At 46.3% G+C, this 24,360-nt stretch overlaps 1 protein-coding gene across 1 annotated transcript in view; it reads right to left on the reverse strand.

Moving 5' to 3' along the window:
• Positions 1-2,634: 2,634 nt before the first annotated feature.
• Afg3l2 (AFG3 like matrix AAA peptidase subunit 2) overlaps positions 2,635-24,360 on the reverse strand; it is a 47,456-nt gene continuing 25,730 nt past the window's right edge. Inside the window, exons 11-17 of the mRNA XM_028856189.1 lie at positions 20,879-20,986; positions 20,662-20,787; positions 14,726-14,836; positions 13,139-13,254; positions 8,943-9,143; positions 5,512-5,706; positions 2,635-3,388 (exon numbers count right to left, since the gene is read on the reverse strand). Of these exons, the coding sequence (XP_028712022.1) occupies positions 3,152-3,388; positions 5,512-5,706; positions 8,943-9,143; positions 13,139-13,254; positions 14,726-14,836; positions 20,662-20,787; positions 20,879-20,986 (1,094 nt within the window). The 3' untranslated portion in view covers positions 2,635-3,151. The remainder of the gene's footprint in view (positions 3,389-5,511; positions 5,707-8,942; positions 9,144-13,138; positions 13,255-14,725; positions 14,837-20,661; positions 20,788-20,878; positions 20,987-24,360) is intronic.

Genomic DNA, 24,360 nt, shown 5'->3' on the forward strand with positions numbered 1-24,360 from the left:
CCCGTTGGTCTCTTGCTCTTCATCAACGCGATGTGGCATGTAGTTCTCATTTTTCAGAAACCTGTTTTTGTGAGACGCCCATAAATCACACCTGTCTTGGAAGTGGCTGTTTGGAGACGGACCTGCTGTTGTGGTCAGGCTTCCCCGGGTAGCACACAGCTAAGCCTTTCCCTGCCCATTCCTGAGCAGGTGAGATGGGGACCACGGACACCCCCATATATTTGCAACTTTGTGTTTTCCCAGCACAGGAGAGACACCACTCTCCTGCCCCTAGGTCTCACGAGGCTTGCTAGGACAGTGGCACCTCTCTTGTTCTTGTGAGGCTGGCAGGGACCTCATGAGGGCAGAAGCCCTGGCCACTTGGTTTGTGGCAGCCATAACAGCTTAAGGGCTGAATGTCTCGGCTTTGCCCACTTGAAAACTGGATTCCTACAGGAAAGCTAAGAATTGGCCACTGTGGCAAACCCCTGAAGGCCGGTTCCTCCTCAGTTCTAGGAGCAACCTGGTTTCTGGCCAGTATATTCCTTCCACAGAGAGGCTCAGTTCCTTTACTGTCAAAGACCCCCAAGTCTCTGGTAATAGTTCATCACCACTAAATACCCTCATGACTAGGTAGGCCTTACAGCTTCAGAACAAGTCTCCATTGAACCACCATCTCCCAAAGCACCCAGTGGGGAGAGACAGCATGTCCTTCTGCAAATGACCATGCAGAGCCACTATGCTGGTGAGAGAGCGGAGGTACCTAGATGCATCTCTGATCCACTTACAAAGTGGCCATGAGCTGGAATATACACCATCAAAAATAGCTCCCTCCCCTGGGAGACAATCCTGGCCTCCAGGATGCCACTGCATTATACATGTGGTGACAGTGTCCCTTTAGACATCAGCAATGCACAAGGCAAGCTGGAATGTTTTTATAAGATGCAGCTAAAAAGAAATACAAAACCAGTTAAGCATGGTGGCTCACTGCTATACTCAAAAACCAGCCAGGGGGTTGGAGACAGGCTCAACCGTTCAGAACACACATTGGGGACCCATGCTGAGTTCCCAACACCCATGTCTGGCACCTGTAACTCCAGCTCCAGGGGGTCTGATAGACTTTCTGGCCTCCGTGGGTAACTGCACGTATGTATACACACACTTCAAAATAAAGGCTGGAGTTAAGAACATTAGCTGTTCTTCCACAGGACCCACGGTCAACTCCCAGCACCTACATCCAAGACACAACTGTCTACAATTGCAGTCTCAGGAGATCTGATACGCTTCTGTCCTCAGGTACCAGGCACACATGTAGTACAGACATACATGCAGGCAAAAATATCCATGCACAAACAAAGATATAAAAATTCATCTTTTAAAGAAAACCAAGCAGGAGACTGCTCTAAGTTCAGTGCCAGTGTGGACTACACAGTGACTTCCAGGCCAGCCTGAGCTACGGATCTCTAAGCTAGTATCTCTAAGCTAGTAAAATAGCTAGTATCTCTAAGCTCAAACACTGGCATCTGGAGATGTGAGTCAATCTGCAGTTGTACAATCTTTATATCTGAATTCTAGATATAAAATAAAGAACAATCAGACCATAACCCATAGAACCATAGAGGCTATATATACAGCATGGAGGTCCCTAGGATGACTGTGGCTTATAATAAATTTCAGTTTTACTCAATTATTGAAAAAAAAAATAGCCAAATGAATGGAAACACATGAACTATGAACCAAAGGCTGAGGGGCCCCCAGCTGGATCAGGCTCTCTGAATAGGTGAGACAGTTGATTGGCTTGATCAGTTTGGGAGGCAACTAGGCAGTGGGACCAAGTCCTGTGCTCAATGCATGAGTTGGCTGTTTGAAACCTGGAGTTTATGCAGGGACATTTGGCTCAGTCTGGGAGGAAGGGACTGGACCTGCCTGGACTGAGTCTACCAGGTTGATCGCAGTCCTCGGGGGAGGACTTGTCCTGGAGGAGGCAGGAATGGAGGGTAGGCTGGGGGTAAGGGGAGGGGTGGGAGGGGGAGAATAGGGGAACCCATGGCTGATATGTAGAACTGAATGGTATTGTCAAATAATATATAATTAAAAAATTAAAAAATAAATAAAATAATAAATAATAATTAATTAATTAATTTAAAAAAAAAAGAAAGAAAACCAAGCAGGGGACTGCTCTAAGTTCAGTGCGGACTACAACAGTGACTTCCAGGCCAGCCTGAGCTATGGAGTACAAAAATAGCTAGTATCTCTAAGCTCAAACACTGGCATCTGGAGATGTGAGTCAATCTGCAGTTGTACAATCTTTATAAGCCCCTTCTGGTGACTGACCAACAGCAGGAACCACACACACTTTCACTGTCTCCTCTCTGAACTCAGGGCAGGGCAGCCGAGTCCAGACGGCACACTGCACGCCTGTCCTGACCAGCTCAGAGAACCTAGCTGAGGCAGCTATCAGAGTGACAAGTGACTCTTGGGTCCAACAGCACCAGTCCAGGACATAAATCTGGAAGGCTGCATGCAGCTTTCTGTGACAGCTGATGAGACCAGCAAGGTAAGATTTTGAAGAATTTATCTTCAAAAACGAAGACTGCTTAATTTCTTGACATTATGTTTTCTAAACATAAGCACAGCATAGTGACCCTTCACATGTTCAGGAAAAAGTACAATGTCCACCTTTTATTTTTGATGTAAAGAATCCATATTTACACAATACATTCATGTTTTTAAATATGTTACAGTTCTCTATAGAAAACCATTCCATTAAAACAGCAACAAGTGATCTGAATTCAAATTTTAAAATATTTGCTTGAATCAAAATATTCTTCTCGGGACTCCAACTGAGTTAGTTTCCCACAGCACTTCTGCAGAGCTATCAGAGGAGGAGGAATGGAGACCACAGAAGAGGAGTCCACAGGACAGCCTTGGCAGGTGGTGCTGGCTCCTGTCCCAGCCACTGTTCGTGAGGCCAAGGCTGAGGGGCAGGAGAGTGCCCGGCCGGCTGGCCCGGACAGTGGCTGGCACTCGGCAGCTGCAGTGGAGGCCCCTGCTCAGCTTTGCTGAGGGAGCAGCTGGCTTTGTTTGCACCACAGCGGCTGTTGTTCTGAAGGCTGCAGCTGACACTGCAAAGCTCGGGGGAGGACAGGGTCCGGGGCCGCCAGCCCTGGGCCTAGCTGACAACCTTCTCATTCAGGGGCTCCTCCTTCTCCTTCTCCTTCTCCTTCTCCTTCTCCCGCTCCTTGTTCCAATCCTGCAGGCCCTCAGGAAGCGAAGTGTCCTCATCCAAGCTGCCGGTGCCTTCCACAAATTCTTCATACGTGGATTTTTCTGTAAATGGTCTGGGGCCCAGAAGTTCAACCATATCATTCTTATCTAGTACTTCCTTTTCTAACAGTAAAAGAGCAACCTGAAATACAAGCAATTACCATTAAAACTTACTTAGCAAAATCTACTGAAAAGTTAAGATTTTTACTTACAGCTGATTTCATTCTAATAAAACCCCAAGGGGTTGTGGAGATAACTCAGTGACTAAGAGCACTTGCTGTTCTTGCAGAAGACCTGGGTTCAGTTCCCAGCTCACTACCATCTTGTAACTCTAAAGGATCTAATTCCCTCTTCCAGTTCTTGAGAACACCAGACACACACATTGTACACATATTTCATTCAGGCAAACACTCATACACATTAAAAGACTTTAGTATTACAAAATAAAACATAGGCCAGGCAGTGGTGGTGCACCCTTTAATCCCAGCACTTGGGAGGCAGAGGCAGGCAGATCTCTGTGAGTCCAAGGCCAGCCTGGTCTATAGAGCGAGATCCAGGACAGCCAAAGCTACACAGAGAAACCCTATCTTGAAAAACCAAATTTAAAAAAAAGAATCTAAGACAACTGAACATGTCTTATAAATAAGGTCACGTGGTTTTTTTAGAGTAAGATGTGCAATATACAGAAGTCACAAATGTCCTTCATAGGCAAACTGGCACATCTACACAATTAAGGATTATGTAGTTGTAATAACGGAATGCACATACTTCTATGGACGTAAGTAAAGCATAAATGGCTACGTTTGCTTTTAGGAGGGAAGAGCAGGCTGTGTGCTATCGGGGCGCCATCACCTTGGACTGTTCCTTACCTGAAATCCTTATACAAGCAAAACCGAACGGACTGAGTGCATTTCTCCTCACTAATTCTGAGTGGAAGCTCAGGAGAAAAAGCTTTACGATTCCTTCTAAGGCCGCCTCTGATGCAGCACCTGGTGTGGTCACGGGTAAACACTGAACTCTCAGGTCTTACCGTGGACGAGTGCTCATACCAACCAAGCACTTTCACACCAGCATGCCACACTCACAGCACCTCTCAGACCGGCCCCCAGTGCGTGGAAGCCACGCACAGCTCTCATGGCCGCAGCCCGCAAAGGCTCTGCAGCTGGTCACAACACTGCCTCTGCCCCTCACAAGCTCTGGGCCTTCAGCCAGCACAGGCCTCTCTGCGTCCTGTCTTCACGGTAAAGTGGGGTAACGACACCAGGGGCCCCAGGAGGTTGCAGGCTTAGCTGGCAGTGTGGTAGCTAGTTCCCTTACCCCAAAGAAGGGCTTGACAACCTGCCCAAGTCCTCACTCCTCAGGCATGTAAGCTGAGCTCCTGGGCAAAGACTTCAACCCTCTCCTCTCAGCAGACGACCCCTGATCGGCTCAACACTCTCCATCCACTCCCTTTTCTCTGCTGGGTCAGAAAGTACTTCTGACATCCACGGTGTGGCAGGATCCTTACCCTGTCCAACACATTTCTTCCAGCAGACTTTTCTTTGGTATACACTGAGTATACGTAGTCTAGGCCAGGGTGAGAGAAGTGCGCCCCCACTTCCCCTCAATCGACTATGGTGTCAGCATCCTCTCTGCCAGCACAGAGCTACTAATCTCAATTTTGGCAGCTTCTCCTTATTTTAACTACTCCTTTCATGGGAGTTCTGGCAAATCTCTCCCTGGAGTGAGGCTGGCCCCAACATTTTCCTTTGCTGGTTTACAGACTTTCCTCAGCTAACAGAGAACCAGAAGAGTGCCTGCCTCTGTTCCCCAGGCACGGGGGAGACACTCCACACCAGACTGAAGGAGCAGAGAAGTAGTCGGAAGGAAGGAATTCCTGAGTCTAGACACCAACTAGATGATCTGAGAAAGCCAGACACGGAGACTCACCCCTGTAATTCCAGTACTCAGGAGGCAGAGGCTGGGAAATCACAGCAAGGATGGTACCAGCCTGCTCTACAGAAATGAGTTCCAGGCCGGCCAGAGTTACACAGCAAAATCCTGTCTCAAAAAACCAACGAGGCTGGCAAGGAGGCTCAGCAGGTAAAGACACTTTGCTGAACAAGCCTGACAACCTAAATTTAATCCCTGGACCCCACATAAACGTGGAAGGAGAGAACCAACTCCACAGAATTATCGTCTGATTGATATTTGTGTACACACACACACACACACACACACACACACACAGCACTCGTGCAGAATCCCCCATACGCTGGCAGCTACCTTCTCCACGTCAGCCTTCTTCTCTGTGAGAAGAGCCACAGTTCTTTTATAGGCGTCATTAATGAGGATCCTCACTTCGTCGTCGATCAGCCTGGCAGTGGCCTCGCTGTAAGGCTTCTCTAGGACCATGTCTCCCTGGCGGGGGAGGTCAAAGGAGATCTGCCCCACCTTCTCGTTCATGCCGAACTGAACAATCTGGAAAAGAAGGTGAGACAGGAGACCCTTAAAGACTCACAAGGCCAGGGGCTGTCCAAGTGGACAAAGACACTCTGTAGACGGTGGCCAAGAGTAGCAGTGTGATTTAAAGTGACATGGGAGCATAATCAGGACAAAATGAGGGGACAGACAGTGGGCAAACGACAGCACTCTGAGGCTGCGGGCTACTCCACTTGGAGGGGTGTGAAGAAGCAAGAAGCACTTGATACTGCTGGCTGTGGTGGCGCACGCCCAGGGGCAGGGGGATCCCTGCCAGACTTGTCTACAAAGCAAGTCCCAGGACACCAGGGCAACACAGAGAAACCCTGTCTCAAAAAAACAAACAAACAAATGAACAAAAAAGCACTTGAAAGATCAAACTGCCAACAAGTTCTCCCTGTGAGAAGTCAGGCTGAGCCTGAGATCATGTGACACAGGGTGACAGCTGCATTTTTTCCACAGACTGTGTCATGAGCCAGGACGATGTGAAGTGACAGCCGTACTGTGACCCGTGGGAGGCTCCCAACCATACAGCACTGCTGAGACGCTTCTGAAAGCACAATCCAAACCGACTGGAAAGAGAAGGCCAGGGCTGGAGAGACGCTCAGTGGTGAAGAGCACTGCGCACTCTTCCAGAGGACCCGGGTTCAGCTCCCAGCACCAAACGGAGGCAGGCTCTCTACCCTCTGTGACTCCAGCTCCCAGGGTCCCGATGCCCTCTTCTGGCCTGCGCAGGTACCAGGCAGGTACACAGTGCAGACATACATGCAGGCAAAAGGCCTGTACACATAAAATAAAATGAAGGAATCCTAGGGGGAGGGGAAGGGGGAACAGCGTCAGCGACAAGAGAGTGGGAAGCAGAGGTTTCCCACATCACCACATCCCAGCCCTCCCCACTCCTGAGATCAGAAAGACAAACGTGAAGTCACCGTGAGAAACAGAAATGAGAGGCAGAAGGATGTTTCCAGAGAGGAAAACAAGATGGAAACACAGTCTGCAGGGCAGGAAACTGTGATCCACTGTTCCAGAAAAGCAGCTCACAGGAGGAAGAAGCTCACAGGAAGGAGGAAGCAGAACAGAAGGACTCCATGAGTCAGACACAGAAGGAATCCGGGTGCTAGAAGACAGGGAAAAACTACACACTGCGGAAAACACTTCAAAGATTAAACTGGAGCTGGGTGGTGGTGGCGCACGCCTTTAACCCCAGCACCCGGGAGGCAAAGCCAGGCGGATCTCTGTAAATTCGAGGCTAGCCTGGTCTACAAAGCGAGAGCCAAGACTGTTACACAGAGAAACCCTGTCTTGAAAAACCAAAAAGATTAAACTAGGAAGAAACAAGAGCAAATAATGATGTGCTGTAACAAACAATGATGTCATAAGGAAAAAAATGTAACATTAAAAATCACTAGTTAGAAGTTGGGCAGTGGTGGCGCACGTCTTTAATCCCAGCACTTGGGAGGCAGAGGCAGGGGGATCTCAGTGAGTTCAAGGCCAGCCTGGTCTACAAAGAGAGTTCCAGGACAATCAAGACTGTTACACAGAAAAACCCTGTCTTGAAAAACCAAAAACCAAACCAAAACAAACAAACAAAAAGACCAAAAAACCCTAGTTAGAAACTATCACTTTCAAAACATGACATGAGGACAGGCAAAGGCTGCCTCGATGGAGAGCAGTTCCCACAGAGGTGGTTCATGTCCTCTGAACCACCCAGAGGACACAGCAGCCTACTGCTGGGCTGTGGAAACCAGTGGTACACGCCGAGGGAAACACAGGAATGGTTACAGGCGGGAGAGCTGCTGCAGGGGCGTGGCAAGGGACAGGTCATGGGAAGATCCTGAGTTCAGTTGTCAAACTGCTGTGGGACACGGAGCTTAAATTAAACTTTAGGGCTTCTAGAGCACCCAGGTTTGGTTCCCAGCACCCACATGGCAGCTCACAATCAACTCAAGTCCAGTTCTAGAAACGTACTCTTCTGGCCTCCAAGGGCACTAGGCACACATGTGGTACACATGCGTACACAAAGCCAAAGCATTCATATAAACTAAAAAACAAAAGAAATCATTTTTAAAAATCAAACTTTACAGCTGGGCACTGTGGCATATACTGAAATCCCAACACTTAGGAGGATTGAAAATTCACAGTCAGCCTGAGCTACAAGAGACCCTGTCTTAAAAAGTAAAAACTCTGAAAATCAACTTTAAACTCTACCTGTAAGTGCTGTGGAACAATCTTTTTGCACACCATGAACATGTATTGTTCTCATTGTTAATAATAAAGCTGAGTAGCTGAAGCCAGGCAGGAAGTATAGGTGGGGCAACCAAACTAAGAATGCTGGGAGAGGAAGGGCGGAGTCAGGAGGTGCCAGCCAGATGCAGAGGAAGCAAGAAGAGAATGCCGCACTAAGAAAAGGTACCAAGCCACGTGGCTAAACACAGATAAGAACTATGGGTTAATTTAAGTGTAAGCGCTAGTCAGTAACAAGCCTGAGCTACCGGCTGAGCATTTAGAAGTATCATTAAGCCTCCGAGTCAATTATTTGGGAAGTGGCTGCCCAGTATTTGGGAGTTGCAGGCAGGATAGAAACTTCCTGCTTAAATATGAGAATTACATACAGGATTCTTAGGAAAAACTCTGAAGACTGCAATACACATTTTTTTCTGTAAGTTTTTTATTGTTTTGTTTGTTTGTTTTTGTTTTTTGAGGTAGTTTCCTCTGTGTTGCCCTGGCTATCCTGGAACTCACTCTGTAGACCAGGCTGGCCTTGAACTTAAGAGAGATCCGTCTGCCTCTGCCTCCTGAGTGCTGGGATTAAAGGGCACCACTACCTCCCAGAAAGTTTTTGTTTTATTAAAGTGGATTTTTTTTAGGGTTTTTTTTTTTTTTCTTTTTTTTTTTGGGGGGTGGGTGGGTGGTTAGTATTTTAAATTATTTGTATGTGTGTGTGTGTCCTTGTGAGTGTCTGTACATGAGCCCTGGTGCCCTTAGAGGCCAGAGGTGTCAGATCTGGAGTCACAGGCAGTGGTAGCTGCTCAATAGTTCCTGGAAGAGAACTTGGGTCCTCTGCAAGAACAGTATACACTTTTAACAGCTGAGCCATCTCTCCAGTTCCTCTGGTGGAAAGAATCTTTGCTACAAAAGCTTGAACTAGTAAAACATGTGTCATTTCAGTTATTCACAAAGGCTAATTCTCCAGGCTAATAAGGCAGGGATGCAGAAGCCCAGGTCCACAGACTCACCTGGGCATAGGCACTCTGGGTAACCTTCCTCAAGTCATCCTGGGCACCGGTTGTAATTCTTCCAAAGAAGATCTCTTCGGAGACGCGGCCACCCAGAGTCATGCACATCCTGTCCAGCAGCTGCTCCTTCGTGTACAGATACTGCTCCTTTGGCAGGTACTGAGCATAGCCCAGTCCCTTACCGCGTGGGATGATGGACACCTGGGGGAAGGAGGCAGACAGCGGGGAAGGCGTCACTCCTGGTGCAAACCTGATCAGGGACTGTCTACAAGGAAACTCCCTGAGGAAAAGGAAGCACAATGCTGGGCGGCACACCAACCTCAGTGCCACCAGATCCAGCAAGGACCAGGAAGGGACTCCCTCACCTCAGGGTTCCAGAAAACATCTCTGGCCTTCCATAAAGGCAACCTGAACTCCGTCTCTTAGGAAAGGAGTGCTCATGGCTGCTGGCTGGGGTCTCCTCTGGCAGACCAGAGCCGACTCAACTCTGGCAATAGCCACTGTGCCTCAGAGGAAGAGGGGACGGTGGGCCAAGATGCTCAAGAGCTTTCACTGTCCTTCCAGGTCCCTTTCATGAAGCCAGGCAATTTCCTTTCTCCTTACAAACTAATTATTGGAGGAGGATTTCTGCATATAAAGTCTACCCACTTTAAGTATAAAACAGTGAGGGTTTTTTTAAATAAATCATTTTTTAAATTTTATATTAATTTTTATTTTATGGTTGTTCTACCTATGTGTGTGTCTGTATACTGTGTCGGACATCCTAGACCTGGGTTACAGTTATGAGCTGCCATGTGGGTGCTGGGAATTGAACCAAGATCCTCTGGAAGAGCAGTCAGTGCTCTTAACCACTCCAACCCCCTAAAACAGAGAGTTTTATAAACAACTTCCAGCCACAGCTAAGATATAAAATGCTGCTGCCATGTACAGCCCCAAGCAACTGCATGCATGCTCACCACAGGCAAGTTCACCCTTTCTAGAGTGGTGTCTAAGTGTCACCTCTCAATGTGTGCCTTGTGTCTGCTTTCAGCCTGTTTTTGAGATTCATCTACACTGCTGTGTGTACTAACAGCTTGCTTATTAATTTTGACTGCTTTACAACATGCCACTGCTATAAATATATCAGGTATCCTTTTTTTTTTTTTGAGACAAGTTCTCACACTTGTCCAAGCTGGCCTTGAACTCATGTTAATCCTTCTGCTCCAGCCTCTGAAGTGCTGGGATTACGAGCATGAGCCACCACGCCACCACGCCTGGCTTCCCGTTAATTTTTGATGGACAGCGGGGTTGTTTCCAGTTTCCTAGTCTACAAACACAGCAGAAAAATCCTTGTGCGGAACCCACTCTCACCCATTCTGGATGAGGATCAAGTCCTGATCACATTTACGAGGAGCCATTTCCCTCCAATCAGCAGTGCACGCATCCTTAGCATCGCTACCCTGCTAACGCGGACCACTCCTAAGTGGCTCGGGTGTCTCTGTGTCCCTCTGCAAGTCCCTGGTCTTGCCTGTTCCTATGCCTTAGTTTAGCAAGTGTATATGCAAATCCTGCCCCCCACTGTTTTACTGTGTTGAGTTTACGATTTGTGTTTTTCAGATATAAACCCTTTGTCACACACATTCACTGCAAACATTTTCAGAATGTGCCCTTTTCTCCTCCTCCCCTTGAAAATGACTGCAGTTTTGAGACAGAGTGTCATTATATAGCCCAGGCTGGCCTGAAACTTCTGGTCTTCCAGCCTTCATCTCCTGAGTGTGTCACCACTGCCTGCCTCAACTCTTTGATTGATTGATTGATTGATTGATTGATTGTGTACATGTGAGAATAAGTTCTCTTATTCCACCACATGGATCCTGGGATTGAACTCAAATTGTCAGATACAATAGTAAGCACCTTTATCTATCCATCCTGTCCACCCATTCATCAACTTTTTCTTTTTCAGTTCATATTTTTTGTGTTCTAAGGAAAAATTTGCATATTCAAGGCCACAGAAGTTTTTACCTACATTTTTTTGGGGGAACTTTTATCACTTTAAACTTTAGTTTTCTAGTGTATTCATTTTTTGGCATATAATGCAAGGGTCCATGTTCACTTTTTTCACATGAATGCAGTTATCAGAATCACGTGTTGAGAAGACAATCCTTCCTACCCTCCTCCCTTTGACTCTATGAAGATGGAGTCTCACGAAGCCCAGGCCCACCTTAGCCTCTCCATCTTCCTGCACCTGCCCAGGTGCTAGGACAAGCACACACCATCAGCAGCTTCCACCCTGGGACTTGCCAGGAGTGTGGTCTGCTGCCTGCTGGCCTCACCTGTCCCTCAGCAGTGCCGCAGACTTGACTGCAGCAGAGCAATAGGGAGTCAGGCAGTGTTCCACCTCCTAGCTGCCCCACCGTTCTGTTTTTCCAGAAAACTTTACATCCAGCTTCACAACAAGCACTAAAGAAGCCTATCTGGGCTGAGAGTGTTGGCCTAGTGTGTGTAAGGCCCTAGGTTCTACAACAGAATGTCTGCTATAATCATAACAACCTGCAATGAAGCTACAGATCAATTTGGGAAGAAATGGCATAAGATTTCACGAACAGAATGCACTTTTACTTATTCCTTACTTCAATTCTAAGTCCCTCGATACTTTCTTAAATTTGTATTTTGTGTGTTGAGAGTCTACTGAAAATGCAATTGAAACTTTTTTCCTTTTTTGAGGCAGGGTCTCACTATGCAACTATGGCTGGCCTGGAACCTACTATGTAGATCAGGCTTGCCTCAAATTAACAGAGATTGACCTATCTGCATCCACATGCTGGGATTAAAGTATGGCTACCACACCTGGCTACAACAGAATTTTTCTAAAACACTAAAAATGTGAAAAGTTTCATTTTCCACTTCTCCATGAACAAATCCAGAGATCCCAGTGATCTTTGACTGTTAGCCCTGGATCCTGTCCATCTGCCACCTCATTAGTTCTAGTGGCTTCTGTAGATTCTTAGGCGTTCTCTGTGCATGTGAATGTCACCCCTGTAGGACGGACTCCTCTCTCCAGGTGACAGCTCAGGGCAGCTGCCTCTGATCCTCTGTGCTGACCTGAGCAATGGAGCTCCATCATGAGACTCGACCTCAAAATAACAAGTGAAGGGAGTGGGGAGGAGGCTCAGTCAGTAAAGGGCCTGCTGTGCAAGCGTGAGGACCTCCAGATCCTCAAGAGCCCGGCGATGAAGAAGCTGGGTGCCTGTAATCCTAGCATTTAGAAGGCAGAGACAGGATAGTCCCAGAACTTCCTGCCAGTTAGTCTTGCCAAATCAGCAAGCTCTAGATCAGTGAGATGCCATCTTGATAATGATAATGGTAATGGTAGATAACGTGGAGAGCAATAGAGAGACACTCAGCACTGACCTCTGGCTTCTACATTCAAGCACACACCAGTGAGCAGGTATATGTGTGCCCATACCTGAACACATACACACATATACATCACATATACTTAAAAAATAAAATAAAAAAGGCCTGGGGGGATAGCTCAGTGGTAGAGGACTTATCCAGCATGTATGAGGTCCTAGGTTCAATCTCCAGGGCGGCAAACAGAAAAAGCTTCTGTCACGAATTGTGCTGTATCTGCAGGAGGGTGTGTGTGTGCGAAGCACTCCCCTCAGCCGTCACTAGTTCCCCTACATCCCCCAGAGGTTCTCTGTATCTGCAATCCCGTCACTAGTTTCTGCTACATCCCCCAAAGGTTCTCTGTATCTGCAATCCCGTCACTAGTTCCCCTACATCCCCCAAAGGTTCTCTGTATCTGCAATCCCGTCACTAGTTCCCCTACATCCCCCAAAGGTTCTCTGTATCTGCAATCCCGTCACTAGTTCCCCTACATCCCCCCAAAGGTTCTCTGTATCTGCAATCCCGTCACTAGTTTCTGCTACATCCCCCAAAGGTTCTCTGTATCTGCAATCCCGTCACTAGTTTCTGCTACATCCCCAAAGGTTCTCTGTATCTGCAATCCGTCACCCCCCCCCCCCCCATCGCATCCCGTCACTAGTTTCTGCTACATCCCCCAAAGGTTCTCTGTATCTGCAATCCCGTCACTAGTTCCCCTACATCCCCCCAAAGGCACTCTGTATCTGCAATCCTTGGGTGCGCCCAACTCCCTCCAGTCACTGCTCACACACTGAGCCGCCTGCCTACTGCAGCACATTCTGTGGCACCTTCAAGAGAGGGTCTGCGTGCTCCAGATACCAGCCGGCGACCGCATGGCCCGCTTCGTGGTAAGCTACTGTCTTCTTCTCCTCGGGCTGAAGAACTTGGGTTTTTTTCTCCAAGCCTAATAATGACAAAAACCCCAAACCACTGTTTTAGTGACAGTGACATTAGAAACAGTGATACAGCACCGCACACCTCATTACCCAAGATGTAACTTAACAACTAACCTGCCTAGACCTCCTAACCGAAATCAGAATACAGGGCCGAGTCTGAAATACACCCAACCACAACAAAAATGTATACTTCTCATCTCTGCTCCAGGCTCGCTTTTATCCTCACCTTCCACTGTTTTAAGCCACATACCTCTTTTTGGGAAATCAATAGAAATGTAAATGTAATTGAGCATTAGGTCATGTGAAACATGAAACTCAGAGAAGTCTGGAAGGGTCCTCTGCTTGGTTTTGTTATTCAGAACCATCAAGTCCTGAGACAACAAGGATGCTTGTTGTCTATTGCCAGTGGGAGGCAGATGACAGGTCAAGTCAAAGACCTGAGATTCCTACTCAGAGCTGGCAAGCCATCACACAGGCCAGAAAGCTAAAGAGATAAAGGAGTCGCTCCCAGACTCACTGTCCAAAGACCCAGAGTTAAGAGTTCAATGTCTCCAGGTGGTGGTGCACGCCTTTAATCCCAGCTCTCAGGAGGCAGAGGCAAGTGGATCTCTGTGAGCTTGAGGCCAGCCTGGTCTATAGCATGAGTTCCAGGACAGCCAAAGTTAGACAGAGAAACCCTGTCTTGAAAAAACAAACAAAGAATTCAATGCCAACTGCAGAGCTCAAAGATCTGTAATTTCAGCTTTTTCCCAGCCTGCAGAGGTTGGCTCCCAGCCTCATTCTGTATCATGATCTATAATTATAAACCGTGATGGTGCATATTCTGTGGCAGGCAAACCATCACACCATCTTTCAAGTGCTCTGCTTTGTTCAAGGTAATTCATCTGAAACAAATACATTCCACAATGCTATCAGGGTCAAAAGGAACTAAGGCTAAGGATGAGACTTTCCTTTCCGTAGTGCTGGAGATGGGACCCGGATCCCGTGTATGCTAAGCAGGCACCCCACCATGGTGCTGTAAGCCCTAACCTCCTTGCTTATCTGAATACAAACCATCTCCCCACAGTCCATCAGAGGCCCTCTTCCCTTCTCAGTACGCCACATTATTACAAGACACGAGGCTTTGGTTCACGAGGCAGCTCTGTCAACAGGCGAGCTCCTTTCTGCCTCAGAGAAGGAAGGGTTCAGACACAAGAAAGCACAAGGTAAGCCTGGATGGAGATGGCATAGTGAGCCCCACGGCTGTGGGGATACACTTCTTTGTGGATCTTGTCAAAACAGAGAAATCAAGCGCTGAAACTTTCTTTTATGAGCTTTAAAAAAAAAAAAAAAAGATATGGTCTCACCATTTACCCTAGAGTGGGCTCAAAATTGAGATCCCCCTCCTTCACCTTCCAAGTGCTGGGATTACAGCCACATACCACCTAACATGTTGACTATCATTAGACTCTTGACCTGGGTTACACTCTACTGCCTCACCTCCAATCACTCGCTCAATCGCTTGTTCGAAGTGCTTCTCATCAATGGCATCTGAAAGGTGTCTCGCAGCAATCAAAGCAGCTTCATTGCAGACATTGGCAACATCAGCTCCTACAAATGAACACACAAAACCATGCTCAGACTGACCAATCACACACTAGGGAGGACCAGACCCACATGGATCTCACCCATCGCGAGTCTGAGAAGGGGTTTAATTGAAACATAATCCAAGGGGTTTGCAAGGATCCTAAACTACTCTAGTGTTAAGTACAAGCCTACATAATCTTGGCCCTGTGAGCTAAGAGGAGAGAATTAGTAGCAAACAGGTAACCACAGACGACGGTTCACCTTAACAGTAGATAATGTGGATCAGGTAACGACAAACTATGACAGTAGTTTTAAATTTCCACTTTACTCATGCGCATGAATGTGTTGTGTTCATATATTCTGTGCACCATGTGCATGCTGTGCCAACAGAGACCAAAAGACGGCACTGGATCCCCTGGAACTGGAGTTACAGATGGTTGTTAGCTCTGCGTGGGTGCTGGGAATTGAACCTGGATCCTCTGGAAGGGCAGTCAGTGCTCTTAACTACTGAGCCCAATGACAGTATTTTTTTTTTTTTTAATTTTTTAAAAACTTATTCTTCTCTCATCCTGGCCGTAGTTCCTCACCACCACCCCCATCTACTCCTCCTCTGTCTCTCTTCAGAAAGGGACAGGCCTCCCATGGACATCAACCAAACATGGCATAACAAGTTGCAGTTAGACTGAACACACACACACACACACACACACACACACACACACACACACACTTGTATCATGGCTGGATGGGGCAACCCAGTATGAAGAGGAGGGTTGCAAGTGCAGACAAAAGATTCAGAAACAGCCCTGCTCCCACTGTTAGGAGCCCCACAAGAAGACCAAGCTACACAACTGTCACATGTATGCAGAGGACCTAGGTCAGTCCCATGCAGGCTCCCTGGTTGTCGGTTCAGTCTCTGTGATCCCCTATGAGCCCAGGTTAGTTGATTCTGTGGGTTTTCTTGCAGTGTCCTTGATCCCTCTGGCTCGCTACAATCCTTCCTCCCCGTCTTCTGCAGGATTCCCTGAGCTCCACCTGATGTCTGGCTGCGGGTCTCCAATGACAGTATTTTTAATGCACATTAATTTTCTTAGCTTCACCATCTTTGCTGGGAAAACGACTTATGGGCATGTTAGACAACATGCTTATATAACATATAATAAACCTGTATTAAAACAATCTAGTACGTTTGGCTAACAGACTGAACTTATATAATGTGAAGCTTGTCACATGTTTGTTTGGCCTGTAATGGCTTTATGTGGAATTTTCAGATTAGGTATGTGTTAACACAAGTAAGCTATAACATGCTAAGTAAACAAGTTTTAAACAGTATAGTTCTTCTGGGTAAGATGACCCACAAGAAATTGCCTCTGTGACCCACGGAAAGAGAAGAATCAGGGTAAGAAAGAGTGGAATTTACTCAAAAGACAGAAAGAGGCTTCCGTAAGTCACAATGGTGATGACAGACAGATGGCTGAGAGCACAGAGCACAGCAGAGCCGCCGCCCAGGGAGAAGGCGGGCAGAGCCGCAGAGGCCTCCTCAGTGGCAGCAGTGGTGTGACGGGACAGGCAGTGGTGTGGCAAGACGGGCAGTGGTGTGGCAGGACGGGCAGTGGTGTGGCAGGACGGGCAGTGGTGTGACGGGACGGGCAGTGGTGTGACGGGACAGGCAGTGGTGTGACGGGACGGGCAGTGGTGTGGCGAGACGGGCAGTGGTACCCACAAACGAGCGCGGGCCTCACCACTCTGCTCTGGGGTCAGGCTCTGGCGAGGTGGTGGGTGACTGGCGTAAGTAGTCAGGTGCCATCAGGGAAGGAACCTGGTATTTCAAATTGAGCTGCCCCAGAGGTCTAAGAACACAGACAATCACTAGTCAGGACTTGAGTTAACTGCCACAGGCCCAGGGTGAGAGACAGCTCTGGAAGGAAGCAGTGGAGGACAGGAGGGCCAGAGGCTGACAGGAACAGAAAACGTGGGCAGGAGCGCACAGGAAAAGGCAGCCCCCCACCCTTCGTGCTGGGAGAAGACCTTCCTTCTGAGGAGAACTGAGTCAGCGCTGAGCCGCAGCCAGCAGGCAGTCAGACCCTGGACCACTGCCTCCTGCACACTGCCCCTCCAGTGAACACGTGACATCACGGCCCGATCACTCCAGCAGGACGATGAACACACAGGAGACTGAAAAGCTCCACACGGGTCTTGTGCCTGTTCAGATTCCTTCCCCAACCCTCACTACCCTTGAGAGGCCCTCACCCTCCAGCTAGACCCTAACAACCCCAGCGGACATAACTCGGGTCTGCAGGGTAGGGCAGCACAGCACAGCCTGCAGACTGTGACTCTAAGCACAGCCAGCCAAGGCCCCTGGTGTACAAGCAAGGGACGCCATTGAAGTGAAACTCTCATACACATTAACACTTCCTCAAAACACCAAGAATGCACAAGTTCACGCAACTGACCCTCCCTCCCCGAGGGCACATGACCAACACTTCAATTTCTAAAGACTCAGAAGCAAACTACTACAACTTTTATTCTTCTTGAAACATGACTGTTCACTGTCAGGGGTCAATCAAGATGGCTCAGTTAGTTAAACGCTTACAATGCAATCCTGATGACCTGAGTTCAAGCCCCAGAACACGTATAAAGGTAGAAGGAGAGAAGTGACTTGTCTTTGAGCACCACGTGGGCCATAGCATGTGCCTCCCATACCCCCCAAACACACACACAAATAAGGAACAATTACTATTTATCTCTGCGTAGCCCAAGATAACCTTGAACTCCCAATCTTCCTGCCTCCCCACCCCCTCTACATCACACACACACACACACACACACAACACACACACACACACACACACACCCCTACCCCCGGTGCTAGAATTATAGGAGGGTGCCACCACACCTGTTTTATGTGGTACTAGGGATCAAACCCAGGGTGACTAAGCTATATCTCCAGCCTAGAAGTATTTTTATATTTTTATTTTATTGTTTTTAAGAAAGACTCTTATTATTTTCCATGCACCTTCATACTTTCATGGAATTTTGTGTCACTCCTCAAATACTTGAATCAAAGATACTGAAAGAGATAAAATGCCAGGTGGTAACTTAGAAAGCTTAGTAATAAAAATGACCAAATGAACTCAATCTAGGTCCTGGAAAGGACGACAGCACGAAGGTAAAGTCAGGAAAATGAACGAGAAGTCAGCAACAATATGGAGGAAAACCAGCAAGGAATCATTTGAAACAACTAAACAAATTTTAAAAGGAAAAACTTATTAATGAGTCAAATAAAAAATAAAGTGGAGAGTATCACCAACAGACTTACCTAAGAACTCAGGGATAAGATCAGGAGATCACATTTAAGACTACAGAACAGAAAGAACTGAGATAAATACTAAAGACTTTGTGAACATACTCAGAGAAAAATCTCCAAATCTCTAGAAAGAAATGGATATACAAACATAGGGAGGTTTTAGAGCTCCAAATGCACACATCCAGAGAAGAATCTCCCCACAACACAGTAGATCAAGATGTCAAAATGTAACACAAAGAAATCATTAAAAGCTTTAGAGAAAAAAGCTAACTCACCCACCAAAGCAAACACATCCAAGTAATATGAAGTCAAGAAAGCACAGAGCACATGAGTAAGAAACTGCAAACCAGGATTGCTCCATCAAACAATGGGATATTTTAAAATCGACTAAAACGACATTCCAGCCAGACGGTGGCGGCGCACGCCTTTAATCCCACCCAGCACTCAGGAGGCAGAGGCAGGCAGATCTCTGAGTTCAAGGCCAGCCTAGTCTACAGAGTGAGTTCCAGGACAGGCAGGGCTGCACAGAGAAACCCTGTCTCGAAAAACCAAGAGAAAGAGAGATAGATGGGGGAGGGGGAGAGGGAGAGGGAGGTGAGGAAGAGAGAGAGACAGAGAGAGGCAGGGAGGTTGCTTTATCTGGGCTCAGTTTCAGGGCACAGTCTACCACCGTGGGGAAGCAGCAGGGGCCTAAACATAGGTCACATTGTGTCTCGAGTGAGAAAGCAGAAATGGGTGAATGCCGATGCACAGCTAGCATCCTTGTTTTTATTCAGTCCAAGACCCAAGACCAGAAGATGGTGCCCTACTCCTTTAGGGTGGGTATCCCCACCTCAAACAACTTGATCAACCTCACAGGCTATCCAGGCTAACCATGCTAGTAATCGCTTACAGGTGTCTCCTAAGTGAGTCCAGATCCTGTAAGCTGACAATCAACACTAACCATAACCTCAAATCAAAATTAGAAGGGATAGATAGTAACTACATATTAATAAAGAGACAGTTCTTCAGAAGACATAAATTGTGAATATTAAAATACCCATGGGGCCCCCAATTTCACAAAAGAAGCACTCGTGGGTATTGGGTATAAGGTCAGGCAGCCCCTGGTTCAGTAATAGTGGGTGATCTCAACACCCCATTTCCACCTTTAGATAGATCATCCAAACTAAAAACAAACTTCAGAGTTAGTTAAACTATACCACAGATCAAAAAGACCTAATAGACATCTATAGAATATTTCATCCAACAAATATAGAGCACCCAAATCAAGAAGAATCAAAACGATTTCTCGTATCCTATCAGATCACCATGAAATAAAGCTAGAAATCAACAGCAAACAACCTATAGAAACAATGCAATACTTCATACAATAGTTTATTGAATACCCAATCAAAACTTCAATGAGACACCAATTTACACCCCTAGGATTATTACTACAATAAAAAGACAGAGAAACTGAGATGGCTCAGTCTGTCATCCCAACCCTGGGAGGCCTGAGGCAAGAGGACCACCACAAATTCACATCAACCTGGGCTGTTAACTAGCAATCTGCAGACTAGCCGGGACTTTATAGCTAGATCTTATCTCAAAACCAGCGGTGGGGGAGACAGAAGAGAGACAGGATATGGAGAAACTGGCAGACATATTAATAGCCTACGGTGAAAAGTTAAAATGATGCAGCCACTTTAGAAAATAGCCTGGTGGTTCCTGAAAAGCCAAATACATACTCATCACTTAATCAAGCAATTCTAGGAGAAATTAATATACCTGCACAAAAATCTGTAGGTGAATATAAGGAGCGTTATTCATAACAATCACAAAGTAGAAACCACTCCAATGCCATCAAATGAAGAACAGGTTGAATGAGACACGACATATCCACAATCAGATAACGAATAACTAGAAAAACAAATGAGGTTGCTACGTGTTACCACACGGACCAATCTCAAACAGCATTCTAAGTGAACACGAGCAGGTAACACACTGCATAATCCAATTATATAAACTGTCCAGACAGAAAAACCTCTAAGGAAGGACTGAAAGATGACTGTTGTCCAGGCCTAGAGGTGGAAGGAGATGCTGGTAGATTCTTCTCGAGGTGATACACTGTTTCAAAGTTCAATTATAGTGACCTCTGGGCTACCATGTCAACACACCACAAGCCACTGATTTACTCTTAGTACTGGTGGCAATGCAGCATGCTATCTCTATCAGTACCTGTTAAAAGACACTTGAGAGCAAATCCTAAAAGATTTATGGATAGAGTGAAATGCTATCAGGAGCTGCTCATAATCCACTATGAAGGCAGAGGGTGGGGTCCAAACGCAGAGTGCCTGGATGTTAATCGCTACCTGCTCATTCCCCAAACTAGTAAAGTGCTCAGGTTCAATTTACTGTATCCTCTAATTATGTGCATATCTGAAGCTTCCCATAATTAAAAGGTAAAAACATCTGACGAAGGCCCCAAGTGAGAGTAACTACAGAGACCTGGTGCTTGCCAGTGACTGAAAAATGCTTTAAAGACAGCAGCAATTTCACGTACCTGAAAACCCCGGGGTTAAGGAGGCCAGTTTTCTAGCCAATTTCTCCTTTTCCAAGGCACTGTCTAGTTTCAAGGGCCGAAGGTGAACTTTGAAGATCGAGGCTCGTCCTTTTATGTCTGGGGGTCCTTTAGAAATTATTTTAGGAGAAAAGAAGATCACAGTGAGACACATCTCTACCACAAAACGTAAGACTGAACTTAGTGAATACCATCTCACCAATAAAGATCTGCCTGTCGAAACGGCCTGGCCTCAAAAGAGCTGGATCCAGGATGTCCGGCCGGTTTGTGCCTGCCAGGATGACCACATTGGTGGTTGTGTTGAAGCCTAAAAAGGTGGTAATTAAAATGTGGAGTCAGAATTAAGTAACATAGGACAGAAAACAAGACTAGCTGGCAGTAGATGCGCATCATAAATCCATATCCGTATCAGACATTGTTTTCTATTATTATCTAGAACTGTAAAATTTTTCATGTGTATAAGTGTTTTGCCTGCATGTATGTCTGTGTGCAGTGCCTGTGGAAACCAGAAGAGGGTGTCAGATCTCTTGGGACTGTAATTAAAAGATTATGGTGACCTGTCATGGGTGCTGGGAATCAAGCTGAGATCCTCTAGAAGAGCAAGTCAGTGCTCTGAATGGCTGAGCCGTCTCTCCAGATCCTTATCTAGTACTTTTTAAGCCAAAAACTTGAACTATTTTTCTCACTAGTCACCTTGTTCTTAGTTATAATAATCACACATTAAAGTTTTTGCCAATATTTTTTAAATTTTTTAAAAAATATTTTTTAAGATTTATTTATTATGTATATAGAAAAGGATGCCAGATCTCATTACAGATGGTTATGAGCCACCATGTGGGTGCTGGGAATTGAACTCAGGACCTCTGGAAGAGCAGTTGGTGCTCTTAACCTCTGAGCCATATCTCCAGCCCGCTAATATTTATTCATATTTTTAGAAATACTTATTTTAGCTGAAACACACTTGATGTATAAATGAGGTACAATATAACTCTTCAGCATGAGAAATAACGTGTGATTATTGGATCAGGATAATTGGATATCGATCAATCACTCAGACACTTAGACCTGTGCTAGGAACACTGAAAATGCCTTCTGCTAGCTATTCTGAAATAAACTATTATTGTCAGCTGCTGTGATGGCTATTCTTGGTTATCAACTTGACTACATCTGGAATTAACTAAGACCTAATAACTAGGTATACTTGTGAGGGATTTTTTTTTCCTTAATTAAATCATTTGAAGCGTGAACACTCAATTTAATTCTGATTTTTTGAGGTGGGAAGATCTCCTTTTAATCTGGACCATACCCTCTTGTGGCAGCCTACATAAAGGACACGGAAGAAGGACGCTTTCTCTCTTTACCTCACTGCCCTCCCTTCACTTGCATTAGGACCTACTTCTTCAGGATTCTGGTATATACTGAAGACCAGCCGAGACATCCAGCCTCATGGACTGAAGTACTGGATTCCCGGACTTTCCGTGGGTAGAGAGCCACTGTTGGACTAGCTGGACCATAATCTGTAAGCCATTCTAATAAATTCATATATATATATATATATATTCCCCTCCCCCTCCAGTTCTGTTCCTCTACACACTGTGGTTAGCCTGCTGTGTTACAGAAGACTAGAAATGAGTCCTCTATAACTACCTGGCACTTGGGGCTGAAGAGATAGCTCAGTGGTTAAGAGCACTGGTTGTTCTTCCAGAGGTCCTGAGTTCAATTCCTAGCAACCACATGATGGATCACAACCATCTGTAATGAGATCTGGCGCCCTCCTCTGGTCTGCAGGGATATGTGCATGCAGAACACTGTATACAAAATAAATAAATTTTAAAAACCCACCTGGCACTCACTAGTCATTCTCTCTCTAGCCCTTTCCTCTACCTGGCACAGTTTAAGAATCAATTTTCTACTTTTAAACTTGTTTTTTTTCTTACAACATGTTAAAATTAAATTTGATCTGCTCTCTTCTGGCATTACAGAATATGTATACATAATAAAAAAAAAAAAAAAAAAAAAAAAAGAATCAATTTTCATACTTTTAATTTATTTTTTTCTCTTTAAGGTACAGAGTCTCACTCTATATTAACGCTGGCCTAGAACTTACTATGTGGACCAAACTTGTGGTGAGTCTCTTAGCTCTGCCTCCTAGTGCTACACCCCTATGCTCAGCAGTTTTCTTCCTTCTTCAGATTTTTTTTCCTTCCCCAAGACAGGGTTTGTTTCTGTGCATAGCCCTGTCTGTCCTGGAACTGGATCTGTAGACCAGGATGGTCTCACACTCACAGAGACCTGCCTGCCTCTACCTGAGTGTTGGGATCAAAGACGTGTTACTACCAACTGGCTTTTTTTTGTTTGTTTTTTGAGACAAAGTTTCTCTATGTAACAGCTCTGGCTGTCCTGGAACTCACTCTGTAGACTAGACTCACCTCCAACTCACAGAGATCTGCCTGCCTCTGCCCCATAGTGCTGGGATTACAGGCGTGCTCCACCACCCGGCTATTTTTGCTATTAATTACATGTAAGTTGGGGTACCCTTTGGAACTCAGAGGCTAGGGTTACAGGTGGTTGTAAGCTGTCCAAGTAAAAAGATAGTTCTAAACCGAGTGGGAGAACAAGGAAAGAGATACCATGATAAATGAAGGCACCATGGGAATGGGGAGAAGCAGAGTGTTAGGGAGGTCCACAGGAATCCACAAAGATGACTCCACCATAGACTACTGGCAATGGTCAAGAGGGTGCCTGAGCTGACCTACTATGGTGATTGGATGACTGAATACCCTGACTGTCATGACAGAACCCTCATCCAGAGACGGAAGCAGATGCCGAGATCCACAGCCAGGTCCCAGGCAGAGCTCCAGGAGTCCAATCGACGAGAGAGAAGAGGGATTGTATGAGCGAGAGATATCGAGACCATGATTGGAAAAAGCACCGAGACAACTAGTCAAACTAGTGGAAACACATGAACTGTGGACCAATAGCTGAGGAGCCCCCATGGTACTGGACTAGGTCCTCTGGATAAGTGAGACAGTTGTTTAGCTTGAACTGTTTAGGGGGCCCCCAGGCAATGGGACTCCATGAGCTGACTTTTTGGAACCTAGTGCCTATGGTGAGACACTTTGCTCAGCCTTGGTGCAGGGAAGAGGGGCTTGGACCTGCCTCAACTGAATGTACCAGACTCTGCTGACTCCCCAGGGGAGACCTTGCCTTGGAAGAGGGCATGGGGGATGGATTCAGGGACAGGAGGAGGGAGGACAGGGGAATCTGAGGTTGATATGTAAAATGAATAGAAGATCTCTTAATAAAAAAAATTTTAAAAAAAAGATAGTTCTAAGCTGAACAACTGGATTGTTGGAAAGGAAACTGGAATCCTTGGTACAGTAGTACATGCTCTTAACTACTAAGCCATCTCTTTGGCCCCCAAATGGCTCAGTTTTCTCAGCCATTCTCAAATGTTGCTACCCTTCCTCCAACCCCAACCTCAGGACACAGGCACTACAAGAATGCACGGGCTGGTACCCCAATGTGGCACTCCAATTTGAACTTAAAGCTTGAAGGGTGACCTGACTGGACAGAATGGAGCGAGGTATCCACTTCACATTGATACTGTGTCTGGCTTCCTCATCTAGGCCAGCATGATGCCTAGCTCTGTGCCTTCTCTTTGTGTCCACACACCTCCCA

This window comes from Peromyscus leucopus, chromosome 19 (assembly GCF_004664715.2).
Source record: "Peromyscus leucopus breed LL Stock chromosome 19, UCI_PerLeu_2.1, whole genome shotgun sequence".
Lineage (NCBI taxonomy): Eukaryota > Metazoa > Chordata > Mammalia > Rodentia > Cricetidae > Peromyscus > Peromyscus leucopus.